Source organism: Poeciliopsis prolifica, unplaced genomic scaffold, assembly GCF_027474105.1.
Source record: "Poeciliopsis prolifica strain line A6 unplaced genomic scaffold, Auburn_PproV2 SCAFFOLD007, whole genome shotgun sequence".
Lineage (NCBI taxonomy): Eukaryota > Metazoa > Chordata > Actinopteri > Cyprinodontiformes > Poeciliidae > Poeciliopsis > Poeciliopsis prolifica.
Genome location: NW_026562382.1, coordinates 15,690,506 through 15,708,709, shown reverse-complemented (window position 1 = coordinate 15,708,709; position 18,204 = coordinate 15,690,506). Strand labels below are relative to the sequence as shown.

General features: G+C 39.6%; 1 protein-coding gene across 1 annotated transcript in view; it reads right to left on the bottom strand.

Moving 5' to 3' along the window:
• LOC129361168 (TSC22 domain family protein 1-like) overlaps positions 1-17,403 on the bottom strand; it is a 28,578-nt gene extending 11,175 nt beyond the window's left edge. Inside the window, exon 1 of the mRNA XM_055031904.1 lies at positions 14,118-17,403. Within this exon, the coding sequence (XP_054887879.1) occupies positions 14,118-16,561 (2,444 nt within the window). The 5' untranslated portion in view covers positions 16,562-17,403. The remainder of the gene's footprint in view (positions 1-14,117) is intronic.
• Positions 17,404-18,204: the final 801 nt, after the last annotated feature.

The following is an 18,204-nucleotide window of genomic DNA, read 5'->3' as shown; positions in this document are numbered from 1 at the left end:
AATGATTTCTGGTGTTTCTCATTACCTGGTCAGTAAAATTAGGGATGCACTGATTCATTAATAAAGTCCACCAAACCGATATGTGATGCAGAAAAATATTGCTTAATCAACTTCTCTTAAATTCTGGTGATTCTGACTGATGTAAAACAAGAAACGTTTAGTCTAATTTAATTTCAAACGACAAGAAAAACTGTAGCAGCATCCAAATTTTTACTTTTAATCAAACGTTGAACTTTTTCACAAAGCAGTGCAGTTTGACTATCGAGCATTTTCCAAACCTTAAAAACACTTCATTTAATGAAAGCATTTTCACTCTTATGTCAAAAGGTCGCTCTGACACGCCTTCGTGCCTCAGCTCGCAGAAAGCACAACATGCACTCAGAGGGCTTCTGCTGGCTTAGCGTCAGGCAGACAAAGAATCAACAGACCGGAGCGCGGCGGGATTTTCCTTGTCCCAACAGACATCATGTATTGGAGTGGTTCAGGAAAGAACAGCGCTTCAGGGAAACGTCCAATGGTCACATCACGCAACTTTAACACTTTCTAACACCAAAAACTAAACTCCACTGACCTGAAAACCAAGCACACGCTTCCAGAAAAAAAACACTTGTTTTGCTCACCTGGTTGAGTTTGACATCCAGATCCCACCACTTAGAAGGACACAGTGAAGGTTTCAAAGAGTAACAATCATTAATCAAACTGTCTGTCTGTCTAGTTATTGTATTTATCTGTGCCATCAAAGGAAGTCTACATTTCACTGTTAAGGCTGCAAGTCTTTAGGCTGATTTACACACATATATAAGTCCTGCCAGTCTGGATGGATGTAGAGATTCTGGGAGCATTGATTCATGTCTGGACCATTTTAATATGTAAATATGCTTTCTAAAGCATGCCAGTGTAGTTCTGCAGGTTCTAAGAGGGTTTCTTCCCAGATTTCTCAGTTTAGCTCCATACATCCCAATCAAAGAAGCAAGCAGCTCCTTTCCTATCTGCTTCTCAATACTAGATTGAATGACACTGAGATGGTCAAAGCTCAAGTTTTTCAGCCACTTTAAAACTTCTCCAAAACATTTCCTCTCATTTCATTCAATTTTAAAATTATGAACTCCTTAGGTCAAATTTTCAGTACTGGGGTTGTAAAGTGAATACATTTAATTGTTGAAGGAGAAGGAATATTTTTACGTTCTCCAGTAAATTTAAAAGCACCCATGTCAGATATTAAATAATCAGACTGTAAAAATGATCTTATAAAATATACGTTTGCCTTTACTCCTCTTTTTCTCTCGTATAATTTCATATTAAACCGGTGAGACTAATCCAGAAATAAAATCCAACTTTCCATCAGAATCCTATAAAATGAGCATCAGAGCAGACAACAAGTTTGCCTGATTTCAGGACGATAAGCCTTGAAACAAGCAGAAATCTTCATAAAAACCTTGATCATAGTTCAATTAAAGTGAACTCTGGTGCAGTTTGAGTGCACATGTGAACACCAAGTGGACCACCAAGCAAACTACAGCACAGGGCATTCTGGGTAAATGCAGTCAAAGCCAACAAGTGACTCAAACACTGGTGGGACAAAATAGAAATTCTACAGCCACTAAAATCTGTCAACCAGAGTATCAGGTGTAAAAACACCCTAAATATCACCAAAATAGCAGAAGAGCGTCAAGCAGACTTAGGTGAACTCACCAAAACCTCCAGGTAATAAAGAAGTTAAGACAGTGGCTCATATCGGTACTGGTTGCATACCTTTGTAACTCCAGCTCTGAATTCAGAATCTACCATTACTTAGATGACAAAGTGCTGAATGTGGGTCACTGTTGTGTCTTTGAAGGAGGCCATTTTGCTGTGTTTCCAGAAAGAAGTGGGCTCTATAATATTGATAAAAGGGAACCTGACGTGTCAGAGCCATGAATAAAAGAAGGCCTATTGAGGCGGAGAGGCTTTTGGCTGAGCTGTAGTTTGATAAAGGAGAGCACAGATGTTACCAGCAAGTGCTGGCTGTGGTTTTCCCATAGTCGCACCCTGACTGTGGAGATTTCCACAGAGCTACTCTGAGTCAGAGAGGCAGGGAGGAATGATGAGTGGTCAATCTGGCCTCTATACGTAGGAGAGAGGAATGCTTTGACGCATTTGGGCTGATGGCAGCAAATCCTCACTGTAGCACTGAGTTACACAGACAGGTGTGAAAGGGGCTTGATTCATCGCCTCAACATTGCAGTCTCAATGAAACTTTATAAACATGTAGAAATGAGTGTTTCCGTAGGTTTCACCAACTCAATTTTAAGACTTTAAGACCATTATGAATTAAATTCCAGACATCAGAACAGAAATGTACAAAACAATCAACCTTGACTGCTGTCGATCCAGGTTGTATGTGCAGAAGAAACCTAGCAAAGTCAGTTGCAGAGGTTTTCATGAGTGTGTGAGCATTAGGTTTAAATAATGTGAGGTGAAACTTGGCATTAACAGGATTAGAAGACAAAGAAAACACCACGTTCCAGCTCAGTCAGTGCATGGCAGAAATAATGCTAACGGCAGCAATAAAAGATGACCAGAGGGCCTCCAGGGAGACGGTTGTTACTAAATCAATAATCAAATCTTGGCAGTGGTTCTGCTTTTCGTTTAACAGCTCCGTGTCTGCATGCAACTCAACATGTTTATATTATTTGTACTTATTTTTTTCCACAATAAAAATGAAAACCATAAAAATATGACAAAGACTTGTACTTGAAAAAAAGCATTGACTTATGCTAGGACCGATACATTTTCAATAAATATGTAAACTAAAACCTTCAATATTGATTATTGGCTTTGATTCAAACTTTTTGCACTGAGGGCCAAAATTCTCAAGTTGAAAGTCTTCAGGGGCCAAAATGAGCTTTTTCTTGTCATTAAAAAAAAGCATAAAAATGACATTATTGTTAATTCACACTTATCTGCACAACAATAAATTTAAAAAGTTTTTTTTTTTTTACCAAAAACCAACATTATTATGAAATTCACCTAAATGTTTACACTTATGTAGATTTTTGAAATAATTATTTTCAAAGTCGCAGGATGTTATGCTAATAAAGAAATATATATTTGTGTTGTAAATTTTCCACTTACGACATAAACTCACCATCTGCATCGGCAACATATTCCGGAAGGACAAATTTGCACTATTCTCCAACTGCAGTCAGGAGCCACACAAACTCATTAAAAGGGTCAGAAATGGCCATTGGGCCACACTTTGGAAACTCCCGGTTTAGATTATACCTTTTTATTTCAACTGCAGCCTCAAAGGAAGCAGGGCTGGAGCAAAGAGCAAAGAGAGAAGGAGGAAGTTTTAACCATTGATCATGTTTTCATTTCAAGGCTCCTTCTGATGTGCAGCTATACAGACTGCTACAGGAGGCCATCCCTGCCCACAGCCATCATTATCTACAGCTAATTAATAAAACAAAGCAAAACTTGGATAACGAGTTAAAACAACATCTTCCAAAAAAAATAAAAAAAATAAAAAATAAACTCCCCACTGATTTTCTGCTTACAATACCTTTGATCATCGTTGATTTATTGTCTTATTTGCATTTCCATTAGCCGCTTGAGGTCAGGAAAGGTTCACCAAATCAATATGTGAAACCATTAAAGGAATGATGCTTGGCCCAGTTTCCTGAATCCATGTCAGATTACAGGTGAAGACGGAGCAGTGAGCGGATTAGCGACCATGTCAGCAGGACTAAATCTGGAAGAAAACAGGGCTATCACGAGTATGGCTCCGTAACAAACATATTTACAGACTGATGCATGTTGCTGTGGTGATGCATTCAACACAAAACTGACGCTAAATATACTTCAAACTGAAAGGAAAAAATTATAAAGCCCTGAGCAGGAGAAGGACCAAGCCTATTGCACAGCACCATCTTCTGGCCAACCACAATTTCACACATCATTTCTGTTTAACCTCTAAAAAAATGTTACTTCTTGTGATTTACAAATAGTAAGAAAAGCAGGAGTTAAATAACTTTTGCTGCAGCTGCTTTCATACCGGTGAACTGCCATTAAACCCAAACCCCATTTAAAGCAGCATTAAAACATGACCAAGAATAGAAACTATATTGTTGTTTTAAAAGAATAAGTTACAGGGCATCTGTAATCGAGTTTTCATGCATTGTTTAATGCATGAAAACAAATCCAAGAATGCAAATTACTCTGCAATCAATAGTGCTTGCAGACCGCAACACGACGTTGCTCTGTCAGAAAACGAACTATCAATCCAAACGTTACAATTCAATCTTTATGAAAACAAGTTAGGACAAGAATGTATTCCTCTAGATAACCGTATTGTTTTATTGTGAAAATGTTTTTTCATTTTTTCAGAAGCAAATGCTTCTAAAATGGAATTTAGTAAACAAGAGATACAAAATAAAATGCTGAAGTAGTATATTTTTGGGCCTTAAGTCACAAAATAAAAAACAAGAACATAAAAGCGCAAGACTTTAACGGAGAAAACTGAACACGAATCTTTACAAATGCTGAAATAGGTTATAGGAACCTAAAGAGAAGCAGTTTCAAACTGCAGATTTATTATAAATGCTAGTAATACTGATTAAAAACAAGGTTTAAACTAAAACTGCAAATAGAGTGAAATAAGCCCACAGCTGTGCTGGACTTTTTTTTTTTAAACTTCCTGAAATCTTATGAGAATAGTCATAGTATTAAAACTCTATTTATAGACTTTATTCTGATATTACTAAGACTTTGACATTATTTTAACTTAATACTTGTAATTATATGACTTTATTCTCATATTTTTATATTTTGTCTTAGTACGGTTTTTAGAGTCCATCGTACTCTGAAAACAAAAATACAGTCCATTATTTTGTTTATCGTATAATTCTCCAGATTGCAGTTCTGGGTTTCCACCACCAGATGGCAGTGCAGTGAGCCATTTCTTCACATGACGTTTCTATTGAGACATTGAAGTTAACCCCTTAATAAAATGCAGTTTTGCACAAGAATGTGTGTATATTTAGACAGTGTAATGCAGCTCAGTGATGCTGTGTGTGATCTCATTGCCCATCAGGTCTTATTGTGCATCTGCTCGCCTAAAATTTAAAGAGGATTTGAAATGATAAACTTCAGTTTGAAGCTGGTGGTATTACTCCTTTCCCAAGAAGGTGCATTATTGTTTGCAACATTTTACTTTTTCTTTCTACCTCCATTTAAGATTCACTGTGACAAACATTTCTTCCATTTAGTTGGGCCCTTGTTGGTTGTTTGTTTCGCTCTTTCTGCAACATGTCCCACCAGAAGGTATGTGACGCAAGACTCCTGCAGCTGCTCTGCGCCCTCAATAACTCTCACATGATTGATTAAAAAGCAGGAACAGTCCAACCAAATCAAGATTACATGTGAAAAAAAAATTACTTTCACTTTACAAAACACCCTGTTTCACCAGCTTTGACGCTACAAACACCCTCTATTTGTTATAAGCAAAACATATAAAAAATTTTAGGTTTTAAAAAAAACATTTAAAAGCACCAAACAACATCCAGAGATGAGCCAAAGTAAGCAGGCCACAGCTTTCTACTAACCAGCAGAGGGCAGTATCGCACTGCTGAAAGAGCTGAAAGAACCACTAGGTTTACATTATGTTTCTATGTCTCAGACATATTCTGCTAATAACTACCCATATTCTGGGTGTTTATAAGATGCTGTTCTCTGGTCTGAAGACATGCGAATCAGGTGGAGTATTGCGATAAGCTGGGAATATATTTTTAGTTACTGCAGGGCGAACTGGAGCATGAGAACAGTGATACAAGCAACACTAAGCAGAAGCTAACCCACAGAAAGTGAAGGCACTGCTCATAAATGCTGGTCACCCCAAAATATGGCTGAATATGGCTAATTTAAAACATTATATCCAGTTAAGTGCTACAAATCTCCAAAATGTGCAGATTTCTTGATGTAGGCCACTTCCGAATGAAGAAAGAAAGACTCAGTAAGAAATTCTTTTGACCAAAAGCAGTCATTCATTTGGTCCTGTGCAGTGCGAGTAATGTTCCCTGAGCTGACTGGACACTGTTCTGGCCACAGGAATGCTGGACATGATTCAGCACATTGCCTGCATGTTTGGGACGACGACACCAGTCGTCGTCCCAAACCACTAAAACCCCAAAAATTAATTTGGGAGATTCCCCAACAGGAGATAGAGCCACGATCGATGGAACTTCTGAAAGATGAAGGAATTTGAGTGCAGGCATTTAGGCAATTCTCACTGGATGAAAACGATTTAATTTGCTTGCATTTTTCATGGATTTAATAATTTAACCCTCTGAAATTAACAATGACAACCAGAGATGAACCAATCAGTCTTTACCAGGTTCCAACCATCTTCAAGGTCTGACTACATTATGTTAAAGGATTGACATTAATGCCCGAAATATAAAAGCATTTTAAACTAGAAATTTACATAAAACATAAACCATCTAGAGCAAGGTTGTCCAAAATGTGGTTCAGGGGGCATTTGTGGCCTGTGGGCTTATTTTTTTTGGCCCCAAATGAAGTTCAAGAATGATGCAAACTCGTTTGTTAAACTTTAATAATTTATCCTGATTAGAAATATATTTTTAAAAAATTCTGAATTGGAAAATGCCAACACAAAAGTATTAATTTCTTTTCAAACAAGTAGAATCACATTTATCTAGACTGCACTGACATGACCTCGTGCTTTCTGTTTAAGTATCGGCCGATCACTGATCTCCCACCGGCACAGATAAATTGGCTAGCCGATAAATCAGCTTATCCTCATTCGTTTGCTTACTTTTATTTTTTTCCTCGGACCATGAGTGCTTTTAACAATTTTATTCCACTTTTCTAAAAGTTTGGAGACCCACAATGTGGCTAAAAATACTGCAGTCGGTGTGTTAAAAGAAAAAATATTTCTAACAACTCTGTACAAACCTGCCTTCCTCAAACAGAAACATCTCCATCTTAAACTGCAAACTGAATTTTCTTCTGCAAACCAAGCTGTGGTGAAGCTGCACTGCTTCACCACAGCAGCCCAGCCAGTTGGTCATGCACATTATTACATTTAATTAAAAAGTTATGTTGAAAGTCAAAAACTGGCCAGGCTCCCACAAAAAAAACAAAACAGTGACACAACAACAAATGAGAAAGGACCGTTTGTTTACGGAGAACCGAACTGACAACGAGAGCCGTTTCTCATCGATGTTCTCCGTTTTACAGCTCAGGCATGTTCCTTCACACCAGCATGTTTAGCTTTTGGAGGATAATTTTCTAAAAGATGAAAGGGACACTAAACACAATCCATTACTGTCCATTACAGTCCATTAGTTTCCCACAGCACTCTTAAGTGAAACAATCCTGTTTATTGATGGAAAAAGGAGCAATCAGCAAGAAGGGGAGCAGACACAAACAAAAATCAATGAGGCATCTGCACAAGGCGTATCAATAGGTACAATACAGGAAGCAGCGATTAGAGACATGAAGGAGAGGAGTCTGCGCTAAAACTCGATTAGACAAATTACAAAAACAGTTGCATGTCTGCCCATTCATATCCTCACTGGTGTGAAAGAAAGGGGGTTAATATTTAGTCCCCTCCCCCTAAAACACACAACATGCTGATGCTCTGCTGTTTTCTGGTGCTCTCTGGTTTGGCCTGTGGGGTAAACAGGCGGGGTAAAACGGGGGCTTCAGAAGAAAACAAATACATAACCACCGTTTGCTTTTAAAACAGCAGCATGTGGTCATCGATACTATATGGGAATGTCAGCTGTGCTACATTTGAAAATCAACAATATTACTGTTTATTGCAATCACAGAATTTATTGCAATAAACAATAATATTGTTGTTCTGAGAGCATTTTCTGGTAATATAATGGTGATGACAGAATAATGCAATAAAAAAACATTCTCAAAGATGGATCACCTTTAAATTTTTATGAACATTTAACGCTGGAATTGGGACACACATTAAACAATCAAAATAAGTAAAACAAAAATTTTTTTTAAAAAAGGGCTAGTTGAGACTAAAGCACCAGACTGAACACTTTTGTCATCCAATTTTGGTAAAAAGAGAGAAAAAAGAAAAAAAACAATAAGTCATGCAATTGGAAATTATTGAGTTTGCTATAATTTTTCACAAGATCAACTAATTTATTAATTGTGAAAGACCTAACATCTGGTTTGTGTGTTAAACAGTTTAACATGTATTATCTTGTATTATGATTCTAGATAACAAATCACCCTAAAATGTTAATATATACAGAATTATTGACAAAGACCAATTTCTTTTTGGATTTCTGTCATTGGAAATCTTAGAATCCAAACTTTCAACACTTGTAAATTACCCAAAATGCTCTAATTAGATTTTTTCATAGTTTTGTTGTGGTCAGTCACATTTACAAAACAGCACCTCCCTTCTCATTAGAATGAACAAAGAGGACAGAAGGTGAATTCAGATACTTTTATTTTCATTTCAGGTTAAATTAGAAAGATTTATTGAGGGGCCAATTTAAAGTTAGGTGATCTGTGGGTCTTTATTCAATGCTTTAAATGGTCCTCATCCTGACAATGTTCGAGAAATACTATATTACATCCATGTCAATCACCACAAAATCAAACAAAACTAGAAGTGACCAACATTTCAAGGATTTATTTTATCCCATGGTGCCTGTAGAGAAAAAGTTTTCAGCATCTGGATACCATTAGCAGCTAATGTAGAAATATTTGAGGCATTACTAATAGTTAACTACCAGGAGGGCAGTAATGAAGGAATTAGACCAAGTTTTCTTCCTTCAAGGATTTTATTTTCATTATTTCATTTTATTTTTTACATCTGGGATACTTATCGGCTATGTTCAGACTGGTTCTGTCCTGCCCTGGCTGTTTGTGTCCTCAGCAGACCTGACTAAGTTGTGTCAGGTCGGGTTAGGTCACTTCCGCTGCGTGTTGTGAATTTTGGGGATCTCGCTGATCTCCACACAATGAGCAACAGACCCAGGTCCAGCAACTCCCTGCAGCACTAGTGGGGAAAGATTACAGCTAGCGGCAGAGATAGTCATCGCACTGCCAGCCAGACTTCATTCCCCTAAGCCGCTGAACGCACACACACTCCACAGACTGCTCATCCCAACAATGGATCTACATTTATAAAAAAACATGCAGCCTGTTCATTTCAAAAGAGGAAAAAAATCCTTGTGCTCAGCTGTAGCTTTACCAAAAGGTGCCCTATTTGCACTCAAACACCTTTATTAAGTTTATGGTAATTAATAGTGACAGGATTTGCATCCGACTTTCTAGCACCATTTTCAAGCAGCACTTTGTAAAGTTAATATTCATCACACTAATAGCTGTATGTCATTGAAATGGGAAAAACTACACACCAGGACATTTGTTTTGAATCTACATTTTTTTATTGCTCACTTTAAACATAATCTGTTATTGTAAAATAGTTTGTCAAGCTAACATCTGATCACATTGCATCTATCACTCCCTTTGCAACTTCACAAGGAAATGCAATATATTATAGCAATGCTAAAAAATTGTGATGAGCATAAGTCTGTTACCGAAACCAATTTTGCAGGACGATAAATTGTTCCAGAACTTATTGTAATAAACCATAACATTGTTGTTTTAGATAATTTTGTCCAGCTAGCCTTGTAGACTCCATTGCCAAAAACACACAGTACGTAAAAATGGACACAAGTTAAACATAAAGTTTCATTGATTAACTGTGAATCAGTGGATGTTAATGTGTTGAGTTTCCAGTGGCAATTTTGGTTGAGAAAGAAAAAATAAAAGGTAAAACTAGCAGATGGAAACCCTGAAGCTAATGTGGAACTGCCTTTCTTCCACCTACTGCTGTGCACTGCTGGCTAGAAGCCTGAAAAAAGGCTTCAACACTTTTCTCTCATCAGAATACAGATTTAGCTGTACAGCTTGGCTAATTAAGCAAGCTTATATGAGCTTGGAAGACTTGTATTAAGAGCAAAATAGCTAGATGGTAAAATATTCTAGGTAATGGAAAAATTACTGCAACATTTTTCCTTAAATTATGGTTTTAAAATCAAAACCATAACTTTTTCGGTAATCTTTTTTTATCCAATAATTTATCAGAAGTAGGGATAATCGTTTTCTGTTTTTAATATAAACAGATGTGCAAATACTGCAAAACTGTGGCATGCTGTAAGGTAAAAATACTGTGGGAATTTCACACGAGTCACAGTCTGGTTTTTATAAGTCCTTTGTTTTCCTCTTAAAGGTTTGTTTTTAGTCACTGACATACAATGATCAACACAGCCGGCTTTTAGAAACATTAAAGTTCATGTGTGTCAAACTAATTACCATAAAAGCTTTTTGTTCTTGCTTCTTATTCTTGTTTTTCTCAAAATTACTTCAGTTGCTTTACCGCTGAATGGAGGCTGCTTTTCATTAACGTCCAAGGAAATTTGATTCATTTTGGAACATCTTCATTTAATACAGAAGTTAGAAATGGTTGTACTAAGAAGATAGGAATTTTAAATTACTTCTTTGATACTTATTGTTTGGTCATTTTCTCACCAGAATATTAGATTTTCTTCAGGTTTCACCAACTCAAAAGTAAAACTTTTTAAGCCCAATATGAATTAAATTTAATAACTGTAGCACGTCCACTACACTTTATACGATAGCGGCAAACGTTTTTGGACAGAATGCACATAGCATTGTATTTGACAACAGAAGTGAGCCAGTGGCAAAGACGAACGTTGGACTGATAAGTGCAGATTACTTACAATTAGCTAGCTAGTTTGCGAGCGTATATTAGCAAAAAGTTAACCACCTTGAGTCACAGAACATAATGAAGACATCTGCATACAATTCAAACTTTGTTCAAGTGAAAGGAGAAAAATAAACTACACAGACTGAGATTAAATAGTCCTGCAAGGACAAAATGTTATATCTGATTAATGTATTTAAGGCTAACTTACATATTTTCAAAATAACTGTGGATACATGAAGTTAAGACTTTTTTTCAGGTGCATAGTACCTCCCAATTATCTGCCCTAACTTAGCTTGTCAATAGCTTAATATCTATGCTTTCTGCTAATGTGCAGGTACCACTAATTTAAACCCATCCTTAGGTTTGTGTTTTCAGAAACAATACAGGTTCAGAATGGAATGAAGAAATAATTATAACCTAGATTAAAAATTATATTGAGATAAAAATTGTTATTTTAAAAAGACAACAAGCCAATAACCCAAGAGCAGGTTAAAAAGAGAAGTCAGTAGAGAGTATTTTTTACAGTGCGTTATGTTAGTTCTATTTTGCAGCAATGAATTTGCAACAAAGGGCTGCGCAGCAATTAAAAGACAACTGATAATGATGAAATAGTATTATAAAACCACAAAGTGGCACTATACAAATCAATTTATACAACTTAATAAAATTGTTTGTCTTGGAGGAGGGGTTGGGGAGACGATGGGTTTTGTTTTTCCCAAAGATATTAAATATGATTCAGTCCAATCCAAATCTCCTTTCCTAGCCGATGAACCCCAGGAGTTGATTGGCCGCCACCAGCCCGCGCCAACGTATTTCGACCACCAGCCTGTTCAAACTCATCCCAATAATGTCTCGTCAGCACCTATGGAGCTCATGTACAGCTGACACCTTCCCTCCTGCAAACACTGACTGGACAACAGAGACCAACACATGAAACGACACCCTAAAGAACCCCTGTTGTTTGGTAGCGGTGCCTTAGTGGGGGGTGATTAATGACAGCAGAGACATCCCACACATGGACGCCAGAAAATATGTTGACAGAAACCACACAGAAGACCACGGGACCTGCACAACCGCTGATGTGGCAAACATCCAGAGCAAGCTGGGAGATTTATTAAACAGGGAAAGAAACAGGTTTCTCTGCAATACGCAAGTGGAGAACAATATCTCTGGATGCTACAATGTTTTCATCACTTAGAAGGTGGCGCAACTGAGTGCTGTCCTGTCTCTTAAAATAAAAAAACATTTCAGAAGATTTTAAAGCTATTGCAGCGTGAGCAGCAGAGATGAACTCGTTCTGCTGCTTTGTTTAATAAGCAAAACCTTTGAAAGGGAGTCACCAAAAGTCAGCTACATTCCATGCACACCCAATTTGAAAGACGCTTCAGATGTGAACGCTTCAAAAGGTTCTGTGACATACCGCTGCGTACGTTACTGTTTAGATTCAAGGAAACCCTGGAGACTGCTACTGCAGCTAATATGAAAACAGTCTCAACATGGCTTTATGGAAGCAGCTTTTACCCGACCCACTACGATCCAGAACAGAAACCCATCTAAGATTCACCAAAACTCAGCTTTATAGCAGCAACTAGTGATTATTTTTTAATAATTGATTAATTGGCGAGAGAAAAAACTAAAATAAAATTCTGCAGATTTTTCATTTAGCTTAACATTAAAAGACACAAATTAAATAATAAAATTTTAAAGAGTAAAATTATTTTATTGCCTGACATTTCTAACATGTCGGAAAGAACGCATCTGCAACTTAAACAATACTTTAGCATCAACATGTGAAAAGTAGCTTGACTCATCAATACAATGTAGGGTTGATTGTTTATTTTTGACAGATTAATCACAAATAGGTACTAAATTAGATTTTTTTTTATTTTTTTACAAAATTTGAACCAGGAGAAACTAAAACTGATTTACAAATTTTTTTTTTGTACAGTTATCTCTTAATAACTGTAAATTCCAGTTAACTATTAAATACAAAATACATTTAAATAATATTTAAAATAATCACATTTTTAAAATTAATATTAAAATCCACAAGTGTTTTTAATCAGAGTTGGTACAACTGACTTCAAAGAAAATCATAAATCAGTCAGATCTTCTTTACAGCACTTTGAGTGCAATTTAATATTTTCCTTGTCTCGTGGATCAGCTGATAGTTTGATTGGAAATGTTACTTTCTCCACTGTTTGCACAATGAGAGGATCAATAGGTATCAGCACGATTTAAAATATGATTCAATTAAGATAAAATAAATCACACTCTTTTTAAGTAAGTGTCCTGAGGTAAATGAGAATAATTTTCAATAACAATGTTTGTGTTTGTGATGGTATGAATGCAATGACACGCAGTTATAGTTAAATAACCTAAAAAAGATTTTAATAAATAGGTTTATGAATATATTTAATTATCACAACAGCACCATAAAATATTGTGATAAAATAAGTTATCACCCAACACTACAAGAGGAAAAAAAAAGACCAACTAACAAGCCAATTAATTAGTGTTATCCTAAAAAAAAGGAGAATGAGAAAAAGGTGTAAGATTTTGTGCAAAAAGCTCTTAGAGATGAATAAATTTAGCTTATTATTTTTAGGAGCAGGACTAATCTATACTTTTCAGTTTTGAAATAACTTGCATCATTTTGCAGAATATCACACATACTTAACTTGATGTTGGCAAAATAATCAAACTTTTATAGTCTGTTCTTTCAGCTGCTTGTGTTTAATATCTGAACACGTTTAATGGCGAACTAATGCTTTCAAGAAAAAGTGGGTTAGCGTTGTTAGAAATGAGGCATTTCCACAAGCTGCAAGGTGATTAAAATTCCTGCTTAACCTCAGAAATTACTCCTTCAAACCCAAAGGTGGCACATTCCAAACCAACTTTACTTTAGAAAGTGAAAGTTTTTAGTAAATGAACACGGCTAATATCTAAAAAAAAAAAAAAAAAAAAAAGTGAAATAATCTGTAATGGAACACATATTTTTCAAAATAAATATTAAGGAAATATTGACTTAAAACAAGCTTGCATATATTGCAGAAAAGTTAATTGTGAGTTAGTTTTGTCTTATTTAAAGTGTACTAAGATATTTGCACTGGAAAGTTGAACAAAATCATTTAAGATTTTGTGTTCTTGCAGTGCTCTTCAAACAGAGTGCAGCATCTTGTGTGCTGTCAGATTATCTTTCCCCACAGCAGCAACCAATGTAAAAATCTACATTCATAAACATATATATATATATATATATATATATATATGTGTGTGTGTGTGCATAAAATCTTCAATAAACAAGGGAATGCAAATATTAAAGTAAGTATGCGTCTCTTACCCATCATCCTCTCCGTCTATAGTCTTGAGACCGGCTGGTGCGGTTAAGGCACTGGCGGTGTTGGCGTTGCCCTCGGTTTCCTGACCCAAGCCGGTGTTTGATCCCGCCTCGCCGCCAGACAGCTTCAGTAAGGACTGATGCTGGAGCAGCAGCCTCTGGGCGTCCTGCAGTTGCGTGGTGGTGAAGCTGGGCAAGCTGGCGTACAAGGCGCTGGCCTGGGCGGCATGAACCAGGGCCTGGGCACTGCTGGGGTCCTGCGATGGATGGGGGGACATTCGGCCGACGTTGGTGGCATTATGGGCTTGAGGTTGGTGGTCGCTGTGAGCATTGGGAGGCGGACCAGCTGAGGCTGAAGCTGCGGGAGGAAGTTGGGTGCTTGAGCCCGGATTCTGTATTTGAGTCAGAAGGGATTGCGGTTTCTGCTGCTGAATGTCAACGTGGCTTGGTGGCTGCTGTCCGAGGCCAGCTACCCCAACATGGGGCGGCACACTGGCGATGGGGGCCGGCTTGTGAAGGAGCCCCTGTGATTGCTGAGGCGCCCCCATCATCTGATTCGCTCCATTAGTTTGAGCGGCCATCACCGAGCCAGATTGGTTGGAGAGAGGTTGAGAGGGGGCAACTTGGGGTACACCTTGCTGTGATTGGTTGTACCCAGGAGGTCTAGCTGATGCCGGAGATGCGGTTGATTGCTGAGGAAGGTTAGCGTAACCCATCTTTTGCTGCTGGATGCCAACCAAACCCTGTGAGGAGCTTGGCGGTTGATTAGCGACCGCCTGGGCATAGGTGAGTTGCTGCGGCGGGACAGCACCGATGGCAGTCTGTTGACCTGGTTGATGGAGGTGTGTGGGAGCTGAGGGGGCTGCAGTTGTCTTCACGTGAGGATGGTTGACATCCTGGGTGTGCATGTGGGCTTGGGAGTGAGGTACTCCCATGATTCCTTGAGAGCCCTGAGGAGGGGAGGCGTAATCCTGGGCATGCTGGGGTACCGGGGAACCCCCAGTCTCTCCGCTGCCCAGGTTCTCAATGTAATGACTCAGCGTACTCATGGTGCTGCTCACAGAGCTGCTGCTTGTGCTTTCCCTCTCTGAGGGAAAGTTCTCCGTTACAAATTGACGCGAGGTCAGAGACGCAGCTTCAGACGCTGATGGTGCAGGGGTGGGCGCATCTTTGTCATAGAATTCGGTGCAAGTCCATCTGCCCTTCTTGAACGGCTCGGAGCTGGAGTCCAGCTTCACCACCCTGAAGCGAGAGGTGGCGGCTGTCACTGCCGGCGCCGGAGCAGGAACAGCTGAAGGCACAGCCGCTGCGGGAGCGCTTGCAGCTGATCCAACTCTTCCCTGGATCCCGCTGGGGACTCCCACGCCTCCAGAGGCACTGACAGCAATAGCAGCAGCAGCAGTTGTAGTAGTCATCGAGTTGATGTTGATGTTAGCAGCAGACATATGGCTACCTCCAGCTGCAACACTGCTTCCTCCAGTGGTGCTAACAACATTAGGAGAAAAGCTACCACCAGCACCGCCGCTGCTAGCACTCATATTGATTCCCCCTCTGACAGGCACGTTGGCGGAGCTCAACATATTCATATTACTAACACTGCTGGTTGGGGGATTAACAACACTAACTGTGGTGCCTGACGCAGAGCTGTGCATTCCAGGGACAGATCCTGGAACCACAATCCCTGCCGGCTGGGGAACGATACTTGGAGCGGGGGCGTGGGAAACATTCTCTTGAACGCCACCCACGTTTGAAGGCATTTTCTGGGTGAGAGAAGGTAAAGCTCCGGTCAGAGAGTAGCTCTGAGCATGGTTAAGATGATGAGGGTGTTGGTGATGCATAGTCCCGTTTACGATGGCCCCCCCACGGTGTTGCGCCTGGGTCAAGGTATGGGGGTGAGAAGGCTGGTTGGGGGAGATGGCTCCAGGGGTCTCCGCCTCATGGAAGTTATTTAGGGTCTCCTCTGAAGAGCTCCTCTCAGCTCCGACTACATCGTTAGCTCTTGACAGGGATACATCCAAAATTTCAGAAGAGGACAGATCCTCCGTATGCGACTCATCCAAGTCATCATAACTCTCCGTGTCCTCTGCAATACTGTTGTTAGTACTAACAGATATCTGCGCTGGAGTCACACTTGTGATCTGAAAGCCACTTTTCTTTTTAATCTGAGCTCCAGTAGGCTGTGCGGGTTGGGGCTGGAGGTTCAGGCTGTGCGGAGGAGGGTGATGGGGGCCCGGGGAGGACGACGCAGCGGGGGGTTGAATCAACAGGGAGGGCTGGTAGTCATCACCTGAAACGTGGCTGTTGTTGACCACCACCGGGTTGACAGTCGTTGACAGTGTGGAGCCGCTCCCGCTGCTCGTGTTGCTGCCCCTCCTGTGGAAGACAGCAGCCGGATGCGACATCTTTCTGACGCTGCCAGAGTCTCCTGCGGGGTCCGGATGATGCATTCCGACTGAATCCGGGTGGTAGTTGGTCTCTGACAGTAGGTAATAAGGTTGCAGCTCGTTAACGGCGCCGTTTTGCCGACACTACGGTTAACAGACAAGCCAGCTGAAAATAACAGAACAAATATAAATGTGTTCTTATGATCCAGGCGATTTTAACCACCTCTAGGGCAATTTTTTCCCCCTGAATTCAGTTAGCGAGCCAACTGAAGCTAGTGGCCGCTTGCTCAGCAGCTAGCGAGCTAACGTCAGCTGATGCCAGTCGTACTTCGCCGGTTGATTATCAGACTGCGTCTTTGTTACACACAAGCGTACATCTCCGGTATTTTTTGTAACTAAATGTCTTTCGATGAAAACAAGAAGTCAAAGCAAAGCAGCTGCTGAGTGAGTTATTGTTATATTAACTACTAGCTGGCGCTAGCTGCCAGTCTCCATCACCGGTTAGCAGTCTACAGTGAGCGAGTCTTAACTGCTGAATTAACTCGGAAATTGAGCAAATCAACCTTTTCAGACGGAGTACGACGACTCGAAAGCGATGGGATCACTTAACGGCGGAGTGCAAAGGTTACATCCATGCCAGCGAATCCCCGTTTTAGTTTTGCTGTATCACCGGTGCTCTTCCCCCAGCGGTAGCGTCTCCTGCTTGGCTGCTGTGACGGGACTGGAGAGGAGGGGTGCTCCGTAATATGGCGACCGCGCATGGTCCCTGCTGCCAGACATAAAGCAGTCTGGGTGAGGCGGAGAGCTCAACATCAACACCGACGAAGCAGGAAGAGAGGCGACGGAAAGAGCCGAGCTCAAAATCAACATAGACGGAATGGCACGAGGAACGACGGAAAGGGTCGAGCTCAATATCAACATACACGGAAAAGAACGAAATAGGACAGATCACAAAAGATCACGGAAAGAGCCGAATAAAACAGAAGCTGTTTTAAAAAAAATTTCAATACACAAGAGCCAATTTTTTTGTATTTTTGAAATTGTATGTATATATGATTGATACAATTATTAGATAGACTTATGATTGACAATTATTATTCCTAAATACCATCATTCATCTACTAAATAATAGTTCATACATATTTTTTATTAATTTTAAATTCAAACATTTACTTACACTGAAATTACAAAGTCTTTAAACAATTTTTTAAAGAAACTTATGACACACACCACTTCCTAGAGTGACAATGTGGAACATCAAAACAAATCAGACAATCCTAATTCACCTTGACCAGAAAAAAAAAATGCAAACTGGATTGTACTTTTGTAGTGCATCTGGTTTCAGCTGCATTTGCACAAGAAATTTGTACATTAAGACCACCAGATAATAACCCATCTCTCCACCTATCAAGTTTAAATTAGTTTTGCCAGTTGGGATGTCAATGGATACAATGGACTAAAAATAAACATTTGTGGCAGGCTGAGCAAAACATCACCACCACAACAGTGCTGGTCACACAAAGGTAGACAGAGCGTTGCTGGATCTCTCTGCAGACACAAGTGTTGACCACACTGAAGGATTATTCTACACACAGGTAGCGTTTGGGGCCTCTGTCTCCCCCCGGCTGGGAGAAATGTCCACATTTGTCGGACACGAAAGGTCAATGAACTTCAGTGTTCAAGCATGGTAACGTTGTCTGTATTCT